Raw genomic sequence first — 25,652 nt, forward strand, 5'->3', positions numbered from 1 at the left:
ACCAAATCTGTTTCACCAGCTTACATTCCTTCAAAATGGTCATCTCAGTTCCAATATCACGGGCTTTTACTGTTTCCAATTTCCCTATTCTCAACTGAGAGTTGGCAGGCTTAGCTGGATAAAACACTCCAGCCCAGTTCCCTGTGAATGTACCGATATCTCTATAGCACAGCTTCCAGATAGCTCTATTTATTTACTTACTCATTATTTTTTATTTCTATTACAATTTTTAAAGTAAATTCACAATTACTCTCTCTCTCTCACAGTGCACATAGGTATAACACACACCGTACCAAAGCACACAAGCACCAGATCCCCTAACAACCTCTACTGAAGTAGATTACATTTCTAAACAGAAATTGGAGAGATAGAAAGATATATTTCTTCAACTGGTTTGTGTGGGCTTCTCACTACCCTTTCTTTCTCCTCTTTTTTTTGCCACAACAGCAAATATCCTGATGGCACAGGATGCCGGGCGGTATCTGGCCCTAGAATCGATCAGGCTCCTGGCAAAGGGCTCCCATTCATCCCTTGGCCATAAAATTTGATTAGCGCTGACTACAGCACTGCAGGGAGATGGGGCCGATAGGGCCGGGCTGCAGGAGACAGCTGCAGCATTCCACATTTTCATGCACGCTTGCGCTCTCCCCCTCTCTCTTAGTCTTTTTCTGTTTTCCCTATCTCTCTTTTCAGCATAGACCTACCCAGGCGTGTATACCTACACATTAGATAGCAGGAATAGAATTTGCTGCTGATTGTCTCCTTTTTAGTATCTTGTTTTCTCTCTCTGAATTACATTGAAATTACAGAACTTATGAAGCTCCAATCAGGGTTGATAAAACTAAGCAAATGCCCTTGGCATGTGACCACTGCTCTCAGCCAATCCTAGAGCTCAACGCAGGCAAGTGGCTCAGTATTTTAAAAAGGAATCAGGTACAAACAAACAACTCTTCTGAAGGTCTGTGAAACAACAAAACTTCAAATCATTTTGAATTGTGGGCTACGTTTTAAAAAAACTCAAAGTGTGCATAGACATTTGAATGAATACAGACAGGTTGATAGCTCTACCAGTTATAGAAAATTATAGAATAACATTTTAGTGTATACTACAGTATTCATACAATTTCAGGTAAATCAATCACCTACCTGTGTCTCCTGCACATTCTCCACTGTGAAGTTGAACCATAGTCTGAAGCGAGGGTTACAGGTGTCCGGTCTGATGAAAAGGTCAAATTCAAATTCACTGATGCAATCAACGCGTCCAAGGTTACCTGGGAAAATAAAGATCACATTCAGACTATCAGGAATCATGTTGGGCTACCAACAGTTAGGGCTAACCAACATGTAAAAAAAAAGTGAAGTATAGCCTGACATAAATCTGAAAAATGTTTCATCAATTTACCTCCCAGGCATCTCCTAGACAGCTCAGGTGGCTAGACACTTGGGAGATATTTCCCAATGGATTAATAAAAATGCAAGTGATCAAATAATATCCATTGTAAACTGTGTAGATTTAATGTGTATATAATGTAAGTAGCCTAGCGGGTTAAGAGCGTTGGGCCAGTAACCAAATGGTCGCTGGTTCGAATCCCAGCGCCGACTAGGTGAAACATCTACCGATGTGCCCTTGAGCAAGGAACTTAAACCTAATTGCTCCTATAAGTCACTCTGGATAAGAGTGTCTGCTAAATTACTAAAATGTCAACATTGAAATGTATCAGACACGGACGGGAAGACTAACCCTGTCCATCCCTCACCATAGCTCCTCCCAGCAGGCACAGGGACAGTGACAATGGGTGGGATGAAGAGAATGGAACTTAGCTACTGTTCAGGTGACAACTGGGACAGCTTTGGATGGTGGTAACTTCAAAATAACAAGCCTTCAAAGATTTTCATCTTGTCTCTACATGCAGCGGGATACATATAGATTAACAGCAAAGTTGCATCATCCACCGCTGTGTGATTTATACATTGGCATATAAACCTAGCCCAGCTTGCCCACTGGCTCACAGAGTTAACTCCCTAGGCAAGAGGACAACGTGCTCTACTCTGCGTACCTCAGCCTGTCCATGTGGTGTGGAAGGAGTGTGGAAGCGAACGACCACCTGGTGCCAGGTAGCACTGAGCTAATTATTGACAGATGGGGTAACCACCACACCATCAGAGCAGATCGTTCTCCTTCTGCCATCTGAGAGGGCTAATCCACCCGCTTCCTGAAAATCCCTTCACTCGTCTCACTGTCCACAGAAACACCATCATCTGCCAACCCTCACAGGACACTGCATGATGCTCCTTAATGAGCTTTAAAATATATGCATTATTATTTTCATACAAATACATCAAACACCCTACTGGGAAAATGGAAGATGGATAACAGAACCCTACAGAATATTATCTGGAAATAATTTTGGACGTGTCTATGTTTATTTTGTAACACATGATGTTGTATTCACACTGTGTACAAAACATTAGGAAAACCTGCTCTTTCCATGACAGACTGACCAGGTGAATCCAGGTGAAAGCTATGATCCCTTATTGACGTCACCTGTTAAATCCACTTTAATCAGTGTAGATGAAGGGGAGGAGACAGGTTAAAGAAGGATTTTTAAGCCTTGAGACAACTGAGACATGGATTGTGTATGTGTGCCATTCAGAGGGTGAATGGGCAAGACAAAATATTTAAGTGCCTTTGAATGGGGTATGGTAGTAGGTGCCAGGCGCACCGGTTTGAGTGTGTCAAGAACTGCTGGGTTTTTCATGCTCAACAGTTTCCCGTATGTATCAAGCCAACTTGACACATCTGTGGGAAGTATTGGAGTCAACATGGGCCAGCATCCCTGTGGAATGCTTTCGACACCTTGTAGAGTCCATACCCTGACGAATTGAGGCTGTTCTGAGGACAAAAGGGGGTGCAACTCAATATTAGAAAGGTGTTACTAATGTTTGTATACTCAGTGTATATGTCTGCCATTCTCTAACAGCGTCCCGGTGTTCCATTCCAACACATTGGTTGCAAAATGGAAATTCTCTCTGCAAAAATGTATATTGGCACTAGAGTGAGCCTGTAGCTCTTGTGAACAATGGTAGAGCTGTAAGAATATAAATACGGTCAGACATAGTGAGAGCCTTTTACAACTTTACAACTAACCTTTACCGTGTCCATTGCATGAACAAACATGGTGTGTGTGCTTGCGTGCATGTAGTTTATAAGGGCGTAACATATCATCAGAGCTATTTCATTTAATGACACACAACCTACTCCACATATTGCTACACTTGGTGGTGGCTGGGAGAAGATAAGTGAAACATACTGTACCTCAAACCAAAGACGCATCTGTTTTACAATCCTTACATTAAATAACTTATTTAAAACCACATACAGTGAGGGTGTACGTTTGCCCACTGACAAAGAAATGATCAGTCTATCATTTTTATGGTAGGTTTATTTGAACAGTGAGAACAGAATAACAACAACAAAATCCAGAAAAACGCATGTCAAAAATGTTATAAATTGATTTGCATTTTAATGAGGGAAATAAGTATTTGACCCCCTCTCAATCAGAAAGATTTCTGGCTCCCAGGTGTCTTTTATACAGGTAACGAGCTGAGATTAGGAGCACACTCTTAAAGGGAGTGCTCCTAATCTCAGTTTGTTACCTGTATAAAAGACACCTGTCCACAGAAGCAATCAATCAATCAGATTCCAAACTCTCCACCATGGCCAAGACCAAAGAGCTCTCCAAGGATGTCAGGGACAAGATTGTAGACCTACACAAGGCTGGAATGGGCTACAAGACCATCGCCAAGCAGCTTGGTGAGAAGGTGAAAACAGTTGGTGTGATTATTCGCAAATGGAAGAAACACAAAAGAACTGTCAATCTCCCTCGGCCTGGGGCTCCATGCAAGATCTCACCTTGTGGAGTTGCAATGATCATGAGATCGGTGAGGAATCAGGCCAGAACTACACGGGAGGATCTTGTCAATGATCTCAAGGCAGCTGGGACCATAGTCACCAAGAAAACAATTGGTAACACACTACGCCGTGAAGGACTGAAATCCTGCAGCGCCCGCAAGGTCCCCCTGATCAAGAAAGCACATATACAGGCCCGTCTGAAGTTTGCCAATGAACATCTGAATGATTCAGAGGAGAACTGGGTGAAAGTGTTGTGGTCAGATGAGACCAAAATCGAGCTCTTTGGTATCAACTCAACTCGCCGTGTTTGGAGGAGGAGGAATGCTGCCTATGACCCCAAGAACACCATCCCCACCGTCAAACATGGAGGTGGAAACATTATGCTTTGGGGGTGTTTTTCTGCTAAGGGGACAGGACAACTTCACCGCATCAAAGGGACGATGGACGGGGCCATGTACCGTCAAATCCTGGGTGAGAACCTCCTTCCCTCAGCCAGGGCATTGAAAATGGGTCGTGGATGGGTATTCCAGCATGACAATGACCCAAAACACACGGCCAAGGCAACAAAGGAGTGGCTCAAGAAGAAGCACATTAAGGTCCTGGAGTGGCCTAGCCAGTCTCCAGACCTTAATCCCATAGAAAATCTGTGGAGGGAGCTGAAGGTTCGAGTTTCCAAACGTCAGCCTCAAAACCTTAATGACTTGGAGAAGATCTGCATAGAGGAATGGAACAAAATCCGTCCTGAGATGTGTGCAAACCTGGTGGCCAACTACAAGAAATGTCTGACCTCTGTGATTGCCAACAAGGGTTTTGCCACAAAGTACTATGTCATGTTTTGCAGAGGGGTCAAATACTTATTTCCCTCATTAAAATGCAAATCAATTTATAACATTTTTGACATGCGTTTTTCTGGATTTTTGTTGTTGTTATTCTGTCTCTCACTGTTCAAATAAACCTACCATTAAAATTATAGACTGATCATGTCTTTGTCAGTGGGCAAACGTACAAAATCAGCAGGGGATCAAAAACCTTTTTCCCTCACTGTACTGTACAGACCGACTGAGAAGTGGCAGGCGCTGGCAAAGCAATCCAGAGCCATTGACAACAGATAAAGCCAAGAGTTAGCTGAAACACCCACAGCTGCAGATAGCATGATGGGGATATGAGAACCGCACCTGTTCCAACCAGATGTGCTGTATAATTTATCATCTTGAATACCAATGTCTTAGCCATTTATCTGGTTTACACAACCAAATATTGGCTATTAGAGAACGCAGATAAGTCTCTAAAGGTTGTTTCATATGGATGTGTGGATAACACAGCTACTGTTTTTCTTGACTGATATATTTAGGCTACTTTCAGTATTCAAATTAATACAATGAAGGATTTATCTAAGTTTCTAAACTAGAGACATGTAAACATGGATTAAACATAGACCCGGAAGTGTGTTAAAAATACACTTCAAGAGATTGATGCTTTTCAATTGCATATGATTTCTGAAGAGCCAAAAATATTGCATGCAGTATGCTTTTTATACCTAAAATAATAACTAAGTCCATTGAATCGGGTAAATGACTCCTCAGAGCACACGCCTGCATATGTTTATGGAGCCACAACTAAATCGGAACCTTGCATACACTAATGCGGCAACATAAATAGCTATACAAAATTTCACTAACTTTCTGTCTCTCCACTCGTTTGGCCTTTCAGGACCATGGACAGCATCTGAGCACATAGCTGAGGAATCTCTCAGGCACTACTGCAACAAGAGGTTCAGAGGAATTTCAACAACAGAATTTCAACAACAGCACTGAATGTCTTCATTGCATGGTGAGAGAGTCCAACCAAAAGTGCATTTACCCTACCACAAACTGGTGAGGTAGAAGTTACTAATCAGAAGAGTAACAGACAAATAGAAAGTTGATCAACAAACTTTTAAAACACACTGCGGATGTTGTCGCATGGCGATACAAAACGGTCTCTCTAATTCAAAGCACAGCAGCCATGCGCTGCTAGGTTATTGAGCTTGATGCTTAAAGACCTGACGTGAGGGATAACACAGGCCTCAAGGTTAGAATTGCATGTTCAACTTGTGAAGCAGAGATATGACACGGTATTGATTTCAGTTTTAATTTTATGCTGCAGTCCTTTAATAAATTCCATATTGTTCAGTTTTTAACAAACATAAATGGCAAACAAATCTCTAAAATCCTAAAGCATAAAAATACCATTAGGAAAAAATATACATTCTTGATAGCCTTCATATTGGTAGCCTATGCAGGACTACTTGGAACAGTGAGAATGCCTTAGCCAAAGTTATTTTACTCATTTGCACAAAGATGCACTCAAACTATAGTGTAACTAGTATAGACCTGAGGAAATAGAAAGATAAAAGATGGAGGGAGCAAGCAACAGAAAAAAACCTCCGTTCTCTTTAAGAGAGTTAATACTGCATGATTCCTCTGGAGGCTTGTGTGTCTACATTCGTACTCAGTGGAGAGTCTTCATAAGTTATGTTCCATATTAATCATCAACCATTGGGAGAAACATATGCAGCACTTACTATTTAATAAATTGGGTTTCAACAAACAGCTTAACTTTAAGAACCCACCCAGTAGGCTGAGTACTGAAGACTTTGCTGTTCTTGGACAATCAGTTTAAACATGACAGGTTCTCCTTAAGGACTCTATGTAGTTCATACAAAACTCTCTCCCTCTCTCTCTCTTTTTCTCTAGTCTATGTATTTATTTTCTTAATTAAATTTGATTGGAGGTAATGTTGAACCATCAGAAATGTATACCGGGGGTGTATTCATTAGTCGAGGAGGCAAAACGTTTTGCAACAGATACCGTTTACTCCAAACACTCTTCAACATGACGTAAAAGCTGTTTGGTTCTTAGACGAAAGTTGTTTAATTGTATGTCGCTTAGGTCACTTGATTTGCCCATTCTAATGTTCTAACAGTAACTGAATGCCTCAATGCCTGTCTGCCTGCTTTATATAGCAAGCCACGGCCACATGGGAACCATTTTTGTGAACAGGGGCTGAGTGTATATAAACTGGCCACTGAGTGTATATTCCATATAATCTTACAGTAGCCTAATCGATAGACAATCTTACAATATTGTTACACAATTTCATTCCCTTACCGTTTATTGCAACATTGTCGACAAGTGCACATGAACATTTGGTAGACTCACGAGGTAGAAGTTAATATTATCTCCAATAAATGTTTTTGTTTGCTATTTAGTCATTGTCGCACCGTTTGTCATGTACGGTAGCCTACCGAGAGAAGGAAGAGGCAGCAAGACATCTCACTGGCTCCTTTTTTCTGGTTCATATACAGACATTGAATTAGGCAGACCAGACCCAGTTGCTATCACATTGGTGCCTATGGGAGTGCCACACCTTAAAGCTGGAATCCGCAGTAGGGGAAACAGTGCCACTGGCCGCCCCACAACCATTGTTTTTGTTGCCAAGCTGAGGAGCATTGGGCAGCATGTAAAAAAAAAAAAAGCCTGCGGCTCCATGCAAGAACTCACCTCGTGGAGTTGCAATGATCATGAGATCGGTGAGGAATCAGCCCAGAACTACACGGGAGGATCTTGTCAATGATCTCAAGGCAGCTGGGACCATAGTCACCAAGAAAACAATTGGTAACACACTACGCCGTGAAGGACTGAAATCCTGCAGCGCCCGCAAGGTCCCCCTGCTCAAGAAAGCACATATACAGTCCCGTCTGAAGTTTGCCAATGAACATCTGAATGATTCAGAGGAGAACTGTAAGTCGCTCTGGATAAGAGCGTCTGCTAAATGACGTAAATGTAAATGTAAATGTAACTGGGTGAAAGTGTTGTTGTCAGATGAGACCAAAATCGAGCTCTTTGGCATCAACTCAACTCGCCGTGTTTGGAGGAGGAGGAATGCTGCCTATGACCCCAAGAACACCATCCCCACCATCAAACATGGAAGTGGAAACATTATGCTTTGGGGGTGTTTTTCTGCTAAGGGGACAGGACAACTTCACCGCAACAAAGGGACGATGGACGGGGCCATGTACCGTCAAATCTTGGGTGAGAATCTCCTTCCCTCAGCCAGGGCATTGAAAATGGGTCGTGGATGGGTATTCCAGCATGACAATGACCCAAAACACACGGCCAAGGCAACAAAGGAGTGGCTCAAGAAGAAGCACATTAAGGTCCTGGAGTAGCCAGTCTCCAGACCTTAATCCCATAGAAAATCTATGGAGGGAGCTGAAGGTTCGAGTTGCCAAACGTCAGCCTCAAAACCTTAATGACTTGGAGAAGATCTGCAAAGAGGAGTGGGACAAAATCCCTCCTGAGATGTGTGCAAACCTGGTGGCCAACTACAAGAATCGTCTGACCTCTGTGATTGCCAACAAGGGTTTTGCCACAAAGTACTAAGTCATGTTTTGCAGAGGGGTCAAATACTTATTTCCCTCATTAAAATGCAAATCAATTTATAACATTTTTGACATGCGTTTTTCTGGATTTTTTTGTTGTTATTCTGTCTCTCACTGTTCAAATAAACCTACCATTAAAATTATAGACTGATCATGTCTTTGTCAGTGGGCAAACGTACAAAATCAGCAGGGGATCAAATATTTTTTCCCTCACTGTAAATGGCCTGAGTAAGACATCTTCATTTATCCACCATCTTTGGCCTACCTCTCGAAGTAAGGAGTGCGGGCGCGTGTGCATTCCAACAGTTATACGTGGCTTTCCCGGCGAGGACGCCAATTAATGAGTCGAGAATTGCAAATTAGAGATGTCCTTTGTGAGCGGGTTCTGATTCTGATAATGTCTGCTTTGGATTTATAGAAAACGTTGTAATGAAGTACTTTGGAATAGGGCCTAGGCCTTTTAAAGTGAATAACATTTATGTGGTTGTCATTTTGACAGTGGTGTGTTCCTGGGAGGGGCTAATAATTGAAAGTGCCTGTTTTTGGCTTCTTTGGCAGATTGATTTTGGTCATTGTGAGGGGAGGCTTATTTGAGCCTGGTATACCCCAACCTAAATGTAATAGACAGGTTTGCCTGCTCCAGGGCCTTTACATTTCAAGAAGTTATATTGAGAAGTTTATCTATTTATTTAAAATATCTATTTTGATTATTTTGTTGCACGTCTGGACTCTGGACCACTATCGTCATACAAATGAAAGCACAACTTCTGCACCTGAACCTGCCTGCCTCCTACAACATTTCTGCTGTTACGACTGATAACAGGTCCCTATTTTACAATGGTAAACTGGTTTTATACATTCACTTATGTGCTTTGTTAAAAAAAAGCTACTTTTTTTTTTTTACAAGTTGCTGAATTTCATGCATAGAAGAACAACATTACTGAAAAAGAAAATTATGAATGTAACACTGTTCATTTGACAGTAACATGAGAGCTGAAAAACCTGTAACTGCAGGAGTGTGCAAGTGCATGGGCAAGGCAAGCAAAGGGTCATTCCATGGCTAATCAAATCACATTACGGAGGTACAATGGGGAGCAGTCAGTGCTCAGCCCACACAATGGGACAGCCTGCAGCTGCACTGGATGGATGTCCTGTGTGCCTATCCCATGCAGATGTATCATGCAGCATGCCCGAGGTGCTCTGTTCAACAGAGCCATGGTAATGGAGATTTTGGAGCATTATTTCAATTATTGATTTATGGGTTTTCTTGTGATGGCTTCCATTTATGGTAGCCTAACTACAATAACAAATAAACATTTTCCACAACATTTTGCTCTCCCACACTTTTCCTCACGGCACAATAAAAAGGATAACATACAGTACCAGTCAAAAGTTTGGACACAACTACTCATTCCAGAGTTTATCTTTATTTTTACTATTTTCTACACTACCGTTCAAAAGTTTGGGGTCACTAAGAAATGTCCTTGTTTTCGAAAGAAAAGCAATTTTTTTGTCCATTAAAATAACAGCAAATGTATCAGAAATACAGTGTAGACATTTTTAATGTTGTAAATGGCTATTGTAGCTGGAAATGGCTGATTTTTAATGGAATATCTACATAGGCGTACAAAGGCCCATTATCAGCAACCATCAGTCCTGTGTTCCAATGGCACGTTGTGTTTGCTAATCCAAGTTTATCACTTTAAAAGGCTAATTGATTATTAGAAAACCCTTTTGCAATTATGTTAGCACAGCTGAAAACTGTTGTGCTGATTAAAGAAGCAATAAAACTGGCCTTCTTGAGACTAGTTGAGTATCTGGAGCATCAGCAATTGTGGGTTCAATTACAGGCTCAAAATGGCCAGAAACAAATAACTTTCTTCTGAAACTCGTCAGTCTATTCTTGTTCTGAGAAATGAAGGCTATTCCATGCGAGAAATTGCCAAGAAACTGAAGATCTCGTACAACGCTGTGTACTACTCCCTTCACAGAACAGCGCAAACTGGCTCTAACCAGAATAGAAAGAGGAGTGGGAGGCCCCGGTGCACAACTGAGCAAGAGGACAAATACATTAGAGTGTCTAGTTTGAGAAACAGACGCCTCACAGGTCCTCAACTGGCAACTTCATTAAATAGTACCCGTAAAACACTTGTCTCAACGTCAACAGTGAAAAGGAGACTCCGGGATGCTGACCTTCTAGGCAGAGTTGCAAAGAAAAAGCCATATCTCAGACTGGCCAATAAAAAGAAAAGATTAACATGGGCGAAAGAACATAGACACTGGCCAGAGGAAGATTGGAAAAAAAGTGTTATGGACAGACAAATCTAAGTTTGAGGTGTTTGGATCACAAAGAATAACATTTGTGAGACGCAGACCAAATGAAAAGAGGCTGGAGGAGTGCTTGATGCCATCTGTCAAGCATGGTGGAGGCAATGTGATGGTCTGGGGGTGCTTTGGTGGTGGTAAAGTGGGAGATTTGTACAGGGTAAAAGGGATCTTGAAGAAGGAAGGCCAAACCAGATGGGATGGCGTATCGCTGCAGAATACTGTGGTAGCCATGCTGGTTAAGTGTGCCTTGAATTCTAAATAAATCACAGACAGTGTCACCAGCAAAGCACCCCTACACCATAACACCTCCTCCTCCATGCTTTACGGTGGGAAATACACATGCGGAGATCATCCGTTCACCCACACCGCGTCTCACAACCTGGACTCCAGACCAAAGGACACATTTCCACCGGTCTAATGTCCATTGCTCGTGTTTCTTGGCCCAAGCAAGCCTCTTCTTCTTATTGGTGTCCTTTAGTAGTGGTTTCTTTGCAGCAATTTGATAATGAAGTCCTGATTCACACATTCTCCTCTGAACAGTTGATGTTGAGATGTGTCTGTTACTTGAACTCTGTGAAGCATTTATTTGGGCTGAAATTTCTGAGGCTGGTAACTCTAATGAACTTATCCTCTGCAGCAGAGGTAACTCTGGGTCTTGCATTCCTGTGGCGTTCCTCATGAGAGCCAGTTTCATCATAGCACTTGATGGTTTTTGCAACTGCACTTGAAGAAACTTTAAAAGTTCTTGAAATGTTCCGTATTGACTGATCTTCATGTCTTAAAGTAATGATGGACTGTTGTTTCTCTCTGCTTATTTGAGCAGTTCTTGCCATAATATGGACTTGGTCTTTTACCAAATAGGGCTATCTTCTGTATACCCCCCTACCTTGTTACAACACAACTGATTGGCTCAAACGCATTAAGAAGGAAAGAAATTCCACAAATTAACTTTTAAGAAGGCACACCTGTTAATTGAAATGCATTCCAGGTGACTATCTCATGAAGCTGGTTGAAAGAATGCCAAGAGTGTGCAAAGCTGTCATCAAGGCAAAGGGTGGCTATTTGAAGAATCTCAAATATAAAATATATTTTGATTTGTTTAACACTTTTTTGTTTACTACAGGATTCCAAGTGTTATATCATAGTTTTGATGTCTTCACTTTTTTTATACAATGTAAAAAATAGTAAAAATAAAGAAAAGCCCTTGAATGAGTAGGTATGTCCAAACTTTTGACTGGTAGCGTATGTCTGAAATGAAATAGCATAAAAGGCTTTAGAATGGAAATTGACTATACACATTAAGACAAATTGACTGCCCACATGGAGTGAGGTGTTTAAAATCAATTAAATACCAACACCAATAACTTGCTGAATATTGCTTGATATAGTCATGACTTACTATAATATTGGTATAAAGCACCAGTACATATAGTGGCTCTTGGCACTGACAACTGAATCCAAATAAAAAATAATGCTGCAAATTCCACCTCAACCATTTTAACACAAAATAAACTGGGCTGGACAAAGACATCCCTCTATCCTTCTCCGGGGCTTTCCTCTGTGATACAAGCTGCACTGGAAATTAAAAAGGGACATGAGAGTGGGAACCTTTTTAACTTATTTTTGCTATGCGCTCCATTATTGGAAACACATCAGCTTGCCCCTGGTGTGGGAATTCCAGGGTACAGACAACTGATAAAGACGGAATTGATTCCATCCAGCAGAGGTGTCTCAGTTTAGACCTGGAGCAAAATGTCTGTCCTTGCACTTTTCCTCCGGTGTCTAAAGGCAAGTTGTCACAGAGAAAACATCAATCTCTTGCTTCATGACTTCTTAAAAACCTTTTTTTCCTCTGCCTTATCATTAAATCTCCAAGCCAGAGTAAAGAGGTGACTCCAAGTTCCACCAAAATCTGTAACAGGTGTCAAAACATAGTGAATTTAAATAACTTTTTGTTAAAACTATATTACATTGTTTGGCATTAATGGAATGCCTCGCTGAAATATGGTCCTAGAGACAGACCTGAAAAGAAGGTGAATCTGTATGTGAAAAAAGGTGATAACAACTGAACAGGAGAGAATAGGTAAACAATATCATGTCTTTATGAAACCATTTGAGCACCAGCAAACTCAACAGATATGAAAATGACTCAGCCTGGGGATACCAGTGAGATATGCCACCCACATATTTGGCACGAATGATGTGGAAGCCTGTATATTCAAAAGAGACCACATTTTCTCTCTGCCCTTTTATAATCGTTTTCAAAAGACCCTAAATCAAATTTGTTACATCCAGAGCAGTTGGTGTGGTAATGGGTCATATTGATGCATTCTTAGTCAAATTGGCTTAATTGTATTATCAATCTCAGCCAGCCAATGTTTTTGCCCACAAGCTCTAGTCACATCAAGCTAGCCCATGACATGAACCTGTAAAAGCACTTAAAAATGATCATCTTTACTTTTATTGATTTTTGAAGCCTTAAAGGATCATGCTTTACCAGTGGAATCTATAGTACGCTTGTGCATTGTTTTGGTTGTGTTTTTTCTCTCTTATCATTTTGAGTGCTGTGCAGTGGTAGCCTCTTCAGAGAGTAAATACAAGTATGTTCCAATTTAATGCTATCTTTTTACAAGTTAATTATGTGAAGGCCTACAAAGGACAGGAGAGGCTTTGGCAGAGGGACAACAGTCCAGTCTGTTCATTGTTGTTTTATCTGTTGTTTTGTTTGCTTCTTCTCCTCCCAGGAGAACACAGGAGAATAATCTTTCCTGCAGAGAGTTTGGAGATAAAAACAGAGAGAGCTGAAAGGTCCTTGGCGAGCCCAAGGCAAGGAGAAGGTCAACAGGACTGCTAAGAAGGGCTGTTATCATCTTGGTAACATGTTATCAGGAAGCCTGCAGTCCTGGTTATTTACAGTTAACTGCTCCCTCTGGGTGCACACTTCAGCGCTTGGGGCCTATTGCTCTGTAATGAGTTCAGGAACACAGGGAGTGAACAAGAGAAAAGGGGAGAAACAATGGAGGCTAGAAATCAACGGCCACTCCGATAGGTCAGAAGAAGAAAAAATTGAAAGGTTTCACTGAAAATGCAAGTGAGACAAAAGGAGAGTGAACTACTAGGATGGTTCTTCTCTCCATGCCCACCCTTCCATTTGAAACCAAACAAATCTTTCCAATAGTAAAGGAGGGGGAAGGGTCCCCAATGAGGGGCTAATCTGGCAGTAAGTGACTCTTGACCTACAATACAGTGTAACAGAGAGGGGGGTGTAACCCTCAGAGTCAATGTCACAGGTCAAACTGAGGACCAACATCACTGCTATGATTTTGTTAGCAAATATATATATATTTTTTTACCTGCACCTGTCCAGTATTGTGTGTTAATCGTATCGGTCCATAGTTAAGAAGGGGAGGTTGAAGTTAATCAGACTGAATCTGAGAGTTGAGCTAGTCGGATAGAGGATGTCTGCAAATCCCAGTATGGTTTCCAACCGTCAGGAGCAACGCTGAGGAAATCTCTCATTGTGAAACAGCTTTTCAATCTGAGGAATTACACAAAGTGCTGCTACTGTCAATGCACAGCCAGCTTTACATAAAAATGTAAAAGGGCAGGAAAAAGGCTCTACTGAAACCATTCAAAAGGCTTGGCAGAGTATCAGGTTTTTGTGTAATCACTCTGGCAAGCTGTACCCAAGCATGGTGCAATTACTTAAGAGAAATTAAGCAACAGCGCAATAAATATATATTACAAAGTCAAAAAGTACAAAGAAAAAGAAAAGAAAAATACCAGATTTTCAAAAATGCCATTCACAGACATCCTAATCCGTATAAAATGCATCGGATGTGAGAGAAAATGCATAATTTGGACATATCAATTTACAAAAATCTTTTACCAGGATTTTTTTTTGATGAGGGCATTTTGGCTATCACTGCAGGAAGTGCAGATCCCAACAGAGGTTGCCAAGAGCAGAGTGCAGATTTACCATTCTTCAGAAGACGAATGCAAAGTTTCCCTTTCATTAGAAGGAGAGTGCTCAAATACTCAAATAGCCCTTATTCACAGCCAGTGGGCAGTCTCAAATTGGTTTTCTGGTAAACGACAGAGTCCACAGAGGCATCTCATAGCTTGCAAAAAAAATAATTTCAAGTGTTTTGAAGAGACATATCTCTCACAATGTGATGCCTATGTATGTGAAGGACCAGGCTTGCTTTATAAAATAAGATGTCTGTCATGATATTTTGGCTACAGAGGTTTTTATGTCTGTATTTGCTATCCATGTCAAAATCAGATAAGATTAAATCCATTTGTTGACTTGTCTGTACTGCATATCATGGCAATATGTTACTGGGAAATGACAATCATTGTGATATGCATATGCATATTAACCTATACCACTTGAAAATCATGACTAGTTTGCCCCTTGCACATTTCAACCAGAGGAGGCTGGTGGGAGGAGCTATATGAGGACGGGCTCATTGTAATGGCTGGAATGGAAGGAGTGGTTTCCATATGTTTGATGTGTTTGATAACGTTCCATTTATTATATTCCAGCTATTACAATGATCCCGTCCTCCTATAGCTCATTCCACCAGCCTCCTCTGATTACAACTGAATCTTGATTTGCCGTACATCTACTATCCTCATGTGTCAAAATGAATCAGGAAAGAATCGTTCAAATGTGCTAAAACACAATTTCTACCAAGATGACATTCATAGGTGGTTGCCCCATCAATGAATATTGTGGAGGCAGACATTGAATTATAGCCTAGCCTTTGAGAATATGATTGTCTAATAGCTTCACTTCTCTCCCAATCTGTCGGATCCCTGCCTGCATATTATGCACAGTGTTTGGCAGAGGGAAGACAGAAACAATCTAAAGTCATTATCCTGGTAGGAAGCTCTGTTAAATCTCTACCTACCCTGAAGCAACTGGTCATCACAAACAAATGAAAACCACTCAAAGCATTTTGTACTTGGCTAAAGATTCTATCTTCTATTCTGCTTGTGACACCGAAGTATCTATGCATCTTGAACTTTATTATTTCAAAGGGGATACATGCTTACATTCAATATGAGATCTTGTTAAACCTCCCTTGCAAGAGCTCCTGGAAAATATGTGGTGTACATCTTAATGTTGTTTACTCTGCATAGTGCAAGACAGCTGTCAGTATCAAAATCTCATGTATTCTATCAAAATTCCTCTCCAGTCTATATTTTGCACTTCGCTTTGCAAACATATTCTGTGCATGAATTTGTGATATCAAACAAAACCTGACACATGAATAAAGCTCATCTCAGGAAGGCATTCTAAATAAATCAGCACAATAACAGAGGCAGCTTAAAAAACATGAACTGGTAAAATGTTACAAATCCTTGCCATTTTCACAAACTGCATCCTCTTGCCTCAGATGAAAAATGGCATGTCTGCCTTGAAACTGTTTTTATGGCATCAGGATTGCTTGGAAATTAATTACTCCATCATTGGAGCCCTGCGTTCACACACCAAAATGTGCAATAGAAGCTTTTAGCCTTCATTTTCACTTACAACATATTTATATCGCTGAGAGATGGAGAAGCATGGCTTGGACCCTGTGGACTATGACTCAGAGGCTCACAATCCCCATACCTCCATCTCTGGATATTTAAGAGACAACGAATACATGATTGATCACAGCCAAACACACAACAAAGACAGAAGTATATGTGCACACAAACACATGTCGACACTAAAGGGAAGCAAGCCAACATTAACCTAATATAAGATGCTTTAACTAGGCTCCATGAGCAAAACATTAGTGGCAATAAAGTGCACGACTGCTGCATTACAAAATCATACGCATATATTAACTTGTTAAAACCTTTTCTTCCTATCGCTAAAGCTCCACCATGTAGTGGGAAAAGTTGCCAGCAATAGGAATATTTTGTTTCAGCATTTATCCTACAAAACTTTTGTGTGATGACTAGCATTTTGTGACATTTTGAGAAAAAAAATTTTTTTGTGATCCAATTGACATTTTAGTCATTTAGCAGACGCTCTTATCCAGAGCGACTTACAATTAGTGAGTGCATACATTTTTCATACTGGAGAACAAGAGATGTCAGCTCAATATGTCTATGTATCTCAGCAATCAACAATTAACTTTCAAAGAACTGAAGATGTTTGTACTACTTCTGCCAGGAGAAGTGCCTGAAACCACAGCAAACTGGGCCATGTGTTCCCTCTCTGATTAGATGAAACCAAGTGCAGCAGGCGAGGAATGTCAGACAGGATTATCGCCTGTTTCATTTGCTCTGCTTTTGCACAACCCTGATATCACCTCCCCTGCCTCGTTCAGTGGCATGGCAAAGACACATATGATAACTGAAACTACTGTAGTTTGCAAATATTATGACACTACATGGGACTCTTGAAGGAAAGTGTGCTCTGCTCCAGCAAGCAACGAGAAAATAGAGCAAGTATTCTTACATAAAGAATACAAAAAACCTGATATATTGAATTCTCCATGTGGTCTATAATAAAGTTCACTTCATTTAATATAACAGGCTTTCAAATTCAATATTTGTGCATAATTTCTACTTAAAATACAAAAAGTGACGCAAAATGCACCCATTTCATCGACCCACCTTTGCAAAGTTAAGTGTCTCCTACAGTTGAAAGTCAAGCACGGGGATTGGCAAGGATTTTGCTCACGTTATGACCCTTGGTTAAGCGCAATAGGCTGCCCATGTCTCCAGAGCTACAAAGCTATGTGCCTCCTTAAGCGTGGCACCTTAGTCTTGGGATGTTGTAGCTGTGGTCCTCTGTAGCTCAGCTGGTAGAGCACGGCGCTTGTAACGCCAGGGTAGTGGGTTCGATCCCCGGGACCACCCATACACAAAAATGTATGCACGCATCACTGTAAGTCGCTTTGGATAAAAGCGTCTGCTAAATGGCATATTATTATTATTATTATTATGTTTCCTTCAGGGTCATGCCTATATAACGACACCACACTCACTAGGTATCAGATGGGACGTACAGTATAAGGAAATACAATTGACAAAAGAGTCCACGGGAAAGAGAGAGAGAAAGCAGGCAATGGACATAGAAAAATAAAATAATAATACAAAATTAACTATTACAGTTATAAATGGTTGAAAACTAGAATAAATCAAAAGGAATAGTCCAGCCGACGCTCACTTGACAGCCCAAATGTATCTTCATATTCTCCTCCCGAATTAAAATAAGAAAAAAAGGAAAATGTTAAAAGCCCATTTAGTGTGTTGGGAAGTGAAGCCACTTCAGTACCAAGGACAAGTAAGGGAGACGGAGAGGCCAGAGTTCCTCTCAATACATCAGAGTCATATGTGTTACTGCATGGCAAAATCTTCCGCTGGAAAACCTGTCACTCAGTTAAAGTTATATAAGCTTACATAAGACAAAGTTAAAACATGGATCCCAAGTGTAGCCGATGTCGAATGGCTAGCATGTGACTGTGAAAAGAGATTACTTCCAAAATTACACACACATAAAATCAGAAAATATCAGAAGTATTTAATGTACTTTTACAATATATCCTCAATTAAAATATATTTACGTACCAATCTAATCACAAATCAAGTAATAATGAGTCCTACATACATTTTTAGACTTCAATTATTTATATACAGTGCCTTCAGAAAGTATTCACACCCCTTGACTTTTTCCACACTTTGTTGTGTTACAGCATGAATTTAAAATGGACTAAATTGAGATTTTGTGTCACTGATCTACACACAATATCCCATAATGTCAAGTGGAAATCAGTTTTGAAAATTCTTCAGTCAATAATTATACAACCATTTTGCTATGGCAAGCCTAAATAAGTACAGGAGTAAAAATGTGCTTAACAAGTCACATAAGTTACATGGATTCACTCTGTGTGCAATAATAGTGTTTAACATGATTTTTAAATGACTACCCCATCTCTGTACCCCACACATACAGTGGGGGGAAAAAGTATTTAGTCAGCCACCAATTGTGCAAGTTCTCCCACTTAAAAAGATGAGAGAGGCCTGTAATTTTCATCATAGGTACACGTCAACTATGACAGACAAATTGAGAAAAAAAATCCTGAAAATCACATTGTAGGATTTTTTATGAATTTATTTGCAAATTATGGTGGAAAATAAGAATTTTGTCACCTACAAACAAGCAAGATTTCTGGCTCTCACAGACCTGTAACTTCTTCTTTAAGAGGCTCCTCTGTCCTCCACTCGTTACCTGTATTAATGGCACCTGTTTGAACTTGTTATCAGTATAAAAGACACCTGTCCACAACCTCAAACAGTCACACTCCAAACTCCACTATGGCCAAGACCAAAGAGCTGTCAAAGGACACCAGAAACAAAATTGTAGACCTGCACCAGGCTGGGAAGACTGAATCTGCAATAGGTAAGCAGCTTGGTTTGAAGAAATCAACTGTGGGAGCAATTATTAGGAAATGGAAGACATACAAGACCACTGATAATCTCCCTCGATCTGGGGCTCCACGCAAGATCTCACCCCGTGGGGTCAAAATGATCACAAGAACGGTGAGCAAAAATCCCAGAACCACACGGGGGGACCTAGTGAGTGACCTGCAGAGAGCTGGGACCAAAGTAACAAAGCCTACCATCAGTAACACACTACGCCGCCAGGGACTCAAATCCTGCAGTGCCAGACGTGTCCAGGCCCGTCTGAAGTTTGCTAGAGTGCATTTGGATGATCCAGAAGAGGATTGGGAGAATGTCATATGGTCAGATGAAACCAAAATATAACTTTTTGGTAAAAACTCAACTCGTCGTGTTTGGAGGACAAAGAATGCTGAGTTGCATCCAAAGAACACCATACCTACTGTGAAGCATGGGGGTGGAAACATCATGCTTTGGGGCTGTTTTTCTGCAAAGGGACCAGGACGACTGATCCGTGTAAAGGAAAGAATGAATGGGGCCATGTATCGTGAGATTTTGAATGAAAACCTCCTTCCATCAGCAAGGGCAATGAAGATGAAACGTGGCTGGGTCCTTCAGCATGACAATGATCCCAAACACACCGCCCGGGCAACGAAGGAGTGGCTTCGTAAGAAGCATTTCAAGGTCCTGGAGTGGCCTAGCCAGTCTCCAGATCTCAACCCCATAGAAAATATTTGGAGGGAGTTGAAAGTCCGTGTTGCCCAGCGACAGCCCCAAAACATCACTGCTCTAGAGGAGATCTGCATGGAGGAATGGGCCAAAATATCAGCAACAGTGTGTGAAAACCTTGTGAAGACTTACAGAAAACGTTTGACCTGTGTCATTGCCAACAAAGGGTATATAACAAAGTATTGAGAAACTTTTGTTATTGACCAAATACTTATTTTCCACCATAATTTGCAAATAAATTCATAAAAAATCCTACAATGTGATTTTCTGGATTTTTTTTCCTCATTTTATCTGTCATAGTTGACGTGTACCTATGATGAAAATTACAGGCCTCTCTCATCTTTTTAAGTGGGAGAACTTGCACAATTGGTGGCTGACTAAATACTTTTTTCCCCCACTGTATAATTATCTGTAACGTCCCTCAGTTGAGTAGTGAATTTCAAGCACAGATTCAACCACAAAGACCAGGTAGGTTTTCCAATGGTTTGCATAGAAGGGCACCTATTGGTAGATTGGTAAAAAAAAAAAAAACTGACATTGAATGTCCCTTTGAGCATGGTGCAGTTATTAATTACACTTTGGATGGTGTATCAATACACCCAGTCACTACGAAGAAACAGGTGCCTTTCCTAACTCAGTTGCCGGAGAGGAAGAAAACCATTCAGGGATTTCAACATGAGACCAATGGTGATTTTAAAACAGTTACAGAGTTTAATGGCTGTGATAGAAGATAACTGAATATGGATCAACAACACTGTAGTTTCTCCATAATACTAACATAAATTACAGAGTGAAAAGAATGACGCCTGTACAGAATACAAATATTCCAAAACATGTATCCCGTTTGCAATAAGGCACTAAAGTAATACTGCAAAAAATGTGGCAAAGAAATGTACTTTTTTTCCTGAATACAAAGCATTATGTTTGGGGCAAATCCAACACAACACATCACTGAGTATCACTCTTTATATTTTCAAGCATGGTGGTGGCTTTTTAAACAGAATAGAGCTAAGCACAGGCAAAATCTTAGAGAAAAACCTGGTTCAGTCTGCTTTCCAACAGACACTGGGAGACAAATTCACTTTTTAGCAAGACAATTACCTAAAACACAAGGCCAAATAAACACCAGAGTTGCTTACCAAGACGACATTGAATGTTCCTGAGTGGCCTGGTTACAGTTTTGACTTAAATCGACTTGAAAATGGCTGTCTGGCAATGATCAACAACCAACTTGACAGAGCTTGAAGAAATGTTTAAAGAATAATGGGCAAATATTTAAAGACTTACCCAGAAAGACTCACAGCTGTAATCTCTGCCAAAGGTGATTCTAACATGTATTGACTCAGGGGGTTGAATACTTACCTAATCAAAATATATTAGTGTTTTATTTCCCATTAATTTTTTGAAAATGTTAAAATTTGTCGTCCACTTTGACATTAAAGACTATTTTGGGTAGATCGTTGACAAAAAAATGACAATTCAATCCATTTTAATCCCACTTTGTAACACAACAAAATGTGGAGAAAGTCAAGGGGTGTGAATACTTTCTGAATAATTACATTAATTATTATAGAATACAATTTACCGATGCCTCATGAGCTTAGTTCAACTGTCGTACCCCATCAGAAACCAAAAGCTTGTTTTACTCCTTCATTTGTAAACAATGTAATGTAATTGTAAACAAATACCATATAACCTCAAAACATAGTTAAAACTTTAACTTTGATAGCATGGATGGTCAGTATCCTTTGCTCTGTCCATGAATTTTAAAGTGATTACTTTTCTCCAGCCCCATCCCATAGCTGTATATCAAAACAGTGGCAGGGTCCACTTTGTTATTGTTAGAACTAAAGATTTCCCTTTTAAGTTCTGTTTTTCCTTTTCAGAAGAAAAAAACATGTTTTGTCAACTGCCTTCCCCTATGTTATGTTTTAATCACCTTTTAGTCTTAGAATAAAGCCAACAACAGGACATTAGGAGTGGCACTGTAGCTCAGCCCTCTCCAAGTCACTTGTGCTAAGCAACTATCTTGATTATTAAAACGTTTCCCTGTACTTTAATCAATGAAGACCCAACTGTCTTGATTCATGGGTACTCTGGAGTATATAAATATATTCTGACAAGATTGACTGCATTATCCCCCAGCGTACATTTGGTTCCTGTTTTGTTTTTTCCCCTCAAAATGTTGGTTTAGCTCTGGCTGTAATCACTCATCCTGTACATGGGCCCTGCAATTGCAACATGAACACTTCTGAGAGAAGATAAGGCAAGATAGATTCCGCAAACAGCTCAGGAAAAAAGCAGTGAACTGTGGAGGAATTTTCCATAGTGTTTATCCTCATTAGTAATCTCTCTGCAGAATCCTTTAAGGCCATTTTATACCCTTTTCTTTTGTTTGCCGATTGAAAAAATATTTTTTCATCTATTATCATTACTGTGCAAGATTTAAAATCCAAGGAGCAAATCCATGAAATGTTGAAGAGGTTCCATACTTTCTATAATATAATTGGCAGATACATCATTTTTGCATTTGGAAATAATTTGATCATCAAGAATAAACATAAGTATACAGTGCCTTCAGAATGTATTCACACCCCTTGACTTTTTCAACATGTTGTGTTACAGCGTGAATTTTAAATTGATTAAATGTAGATTTTTTGTCATTGGCTTACACACAATACCCCATAATGTCAAAGTGGAATTATGTTTTTAGAAATGTTTACAAATTCATAAAAAATGTAAAGCTGGTTATGTCTTCAGTCAACAAGTATTCAACCCCTTTGTTATGGCAAGCCTAAATAAGTTCAGGAGTAAATATTTGCTTAACAAGTCAAATAATAATTTGCATGGACTCGCTCTGTATGCAATAATAATGTTTAACGTGATTTTTTAATGACTACCTCATCTCTGTACCCCACACATACAATTATCTGTAAGGTCTCCCAGTCGAGCAGTAAATTTCAAAAACAGATTTAACCACAAAGACCAGGGAGGTTTCCAATGCCTCGCAAAGAAGGCCACCTATTGATAGATGGGTAAAAAATAAAAAAATAAAGCAAACATTGAAAATCCCTTTGAGCATGGTGAAGTTATTCATTACACTTTGGATGGTGTATCAATACACCCAGACACTATACAGATGCAGGCGTCCTTCCTAACTCAGTTGCCGGAGAGGAAGGAAACCGCTCAGGGATTTTACCATGAGGCCAACTGTAAAACAGTTACAGAGTGTAATGGCTGTGATAGGAGGATGGATCAACAACATTATAGTTACTCCACAATACTAACCTGATTGACAGAGTGAAAAGAAGGAAGCTTGTACAGAATAAAAAAATATTCCAAAACATGCATCCTGTCACGGTTTCGGCCGAGGCTGCTCCTCTTCCTTGTTCGGGCAGGCTTCGGCGGTCGTCGTCTCCGGAGTACTAGCTGCCACCGTTCTATGTTTCATGTTCTTTTGGTTTTGTCTGTTTCATAACACCTGTCCCTTATTTGTGTATTAATTGTTTCCCTTATTTAGTTCGTGTGTTTGGGTCAGGTGTTATGCGTGATTGTTCATTGTCAGCCTGCCTCTGTGAAGTTCGGATTATTTCTCTCGTTGTGTTTTACCGAGAGCTCGCACTGTGTGCGCTTTTCTTGTTTTGACGCACTGTGTGTTTTGTGCGTAATTGTGTGCGCCACCCGGTTGGGTTGGCTACTCCTTGTTCTCGTTGCTTTGGGAACATTACTAAAGACGGTTGAAGTCATCCTGGGTCCTGCGCTTGATTCCTTCCACTCACCTACACACACCATTCTGACACATCCTGTTTGCAACAAGGCACTAAAGTAATACCGTGGCAAAGCAATTCACTTTTTGTCCTGAATACAAAGTGTTATGTTTGGAGTAAATCCAATACAACACATTACTAAGTACCACTCTCCATATTTTCCCGACTATTGGTGGATGAACCATGTTGTGGGTATGCTTGTAATCGTTAAGGACTGGGGAGTTTTTCAGGATAAAAAATAAATGGAATGGGGCTAAGCACAGGCAAAATCCTAGAGGAAAACCTGGTTCAGTCTGCTTTCCACCAGACACTGGGAGATGAATTCACCTTTCAGCAGCAAATTAACTTAAAAGGCCAAATCTACACTGGAGTTGCTTACCAAGAAGACAGTGAATGTTCCTGAGTAGTCAAGTTACAGTTTTGGCTTAAATCTACTTGACAATCTATGGCAAGACCTTGAAATGGTTGTCTAGCAATGATCAACAACACATTTGACAGAGCTTGAAGAATTTTGAAAAGAATAATGGGCAAATGTTGCACAATCCAGGGGTGGAAAGCTCTTAGAGACTTACCCAGAAAGACTCACATTTGTAATCGCTTCCAAAGATGCTTCTACAAAGTACTGACTCAGGGGTGTGAATACTTACGTAAACATTGCTGTATTGCTGTATTTTATTTTCACTTTGTAATTATGGGTTATTGTGTGCAGATGGGTGAAAGAAAAAAATCCATTCTGAATTCAGGCTGTAACACAACAAAATGTGGAATAAGTCAAGGAGTATGAATTATTTCTGAAGGCATTCTATACTGTATGCCCTTATTTGGAGCTTGACGTCACAGATGCAAGTTTTATGGGGGGGGGGGGGGGGGGGGGGGGAGCTGGCACAAAAGTTGAAAGACTTATCACAGGTAGCCTAAAGTTCTGAAAAGTGGAAATCCAAAGAGATGGCAGCAAGAGCAAGCTGGTGATCGGTCCCTGGCTGCACTTTATATAGGAAATCTAGGGAAGAAGGCACTACATTTTCCTGTTGAAAGATGCAGAAAATGTCTAGTAGCGATAAAAAAATAGGAAATACGATGTAAACCCTCCTACAGCCAATCTTCCAAAACCACATTTTTTACATTTACATTTTTTTTGTAAGCACTTCATCGACGAGGACTACGAAAGAGACATACAATCGGAAATGATGGGAACAAATCACAAAAGAAAACACGAAGACACAGCTGTACCTTCTGTATTCCCATGGACTGGATCTGGTGCCGTGCCAAAATACAGAGGCACTTTTAAGAAGAGAAAGTGTCAATGCAATCTTGCAGAGGTATGTTGTCTAATCATTGCTATTCGAGTTGATCTTATTGTGTGGTAGACTAGGCGCTCTACCGGTTAGCATACAGTGCATTCGGAAAGTATTCAGACCCCTTTACCTTTTCCACATTTTGTTATGTTACAGCCTTATTCTAAAATTGATTAAAATTGTTTTTTTCCCCTCATCAATCTACACACAATACCCCATAATGACAAAGCAAAAACAGGTTTTTAGAAATGTTTGCAAATGTATTAAAAATCAAAAACTGAAATATAGATTTACATAAGTATTCAGACCCTTTACTCAGTACTTCGTTGACACACCTTTGGCAGCGATTACAGCCTCAAGTCTTCTTGGGTTTGACACTACAAGCTTGGCACACCTGTATTTGGGGAGTTTCTCCCATTCTTCTCTGCAGATCCTCTCAAGCTCTGTCAGGTTGGCTGGGGAGCGTTGCTGCACAGCTATATTGAGGTCTCTTCAGAGATGTTCGATCAGGTTCAAGCCCAGGCTCTGGCTGGGCCACTCAAGGACATTTAGAGACTTGTCCCGAAGCCACTCCTGTGTTGTCTTGGCTGTGTGCTTAGGGTCGTTGTCCTGTTGGAAGGTGAACGTTCGCCCCAGTCTGAGGTCCTGAGCGCTCTGGAGCAGGTTTTCATCAAGGATCTCTCTGTGCTTTGCTCCGTTCATATTTGTCTCGATCCTGACTAGTCTCCCAGTCCCTGCTGCTCCCAGTCCCTGCCACCACCATGCGTCCCCTATGGATTGTTCCAGGT

General features: G+C 40.5%; 1 protein-coding gene across 1 annotated transcript in view; it reads right to left on the reverse strand.

Annotated features, from left to right (window-relative positions):
• Nucleotides 1–25,652, reverse strand: part of agbl4 (AGBL carboxypeptidase 4) — a gene marked incomplete at both ends in the record, with an annotated part of 483,778 nt that overhangs the window by 440,371 nt on the left and 17,755 nt on the right. The window contains one exon of the mRNA XM_084186220.1: nt 1,147–1,271. Within this exon, the coding sequence (XP_084042346.1) occupies nt 1,147–1,271 (125 nt within the window). The remainder of the gene's footprint in view (nt 1–1,146; nt 1,272–25,652) is intronic.

Source organism: Coregonus lavaretus, assembly GCF_964263955.1.
Source record: "Coregonus lavaretus genome assembly, chromosome: 21".
NCBI classification, from domain to species: domain Eukaryota; kingdom Metazoa; phylum Chordata; class Actinopteri; order Salmoniformes; family Salmonidae; genus Coregonus; species Coregonus lavaretus.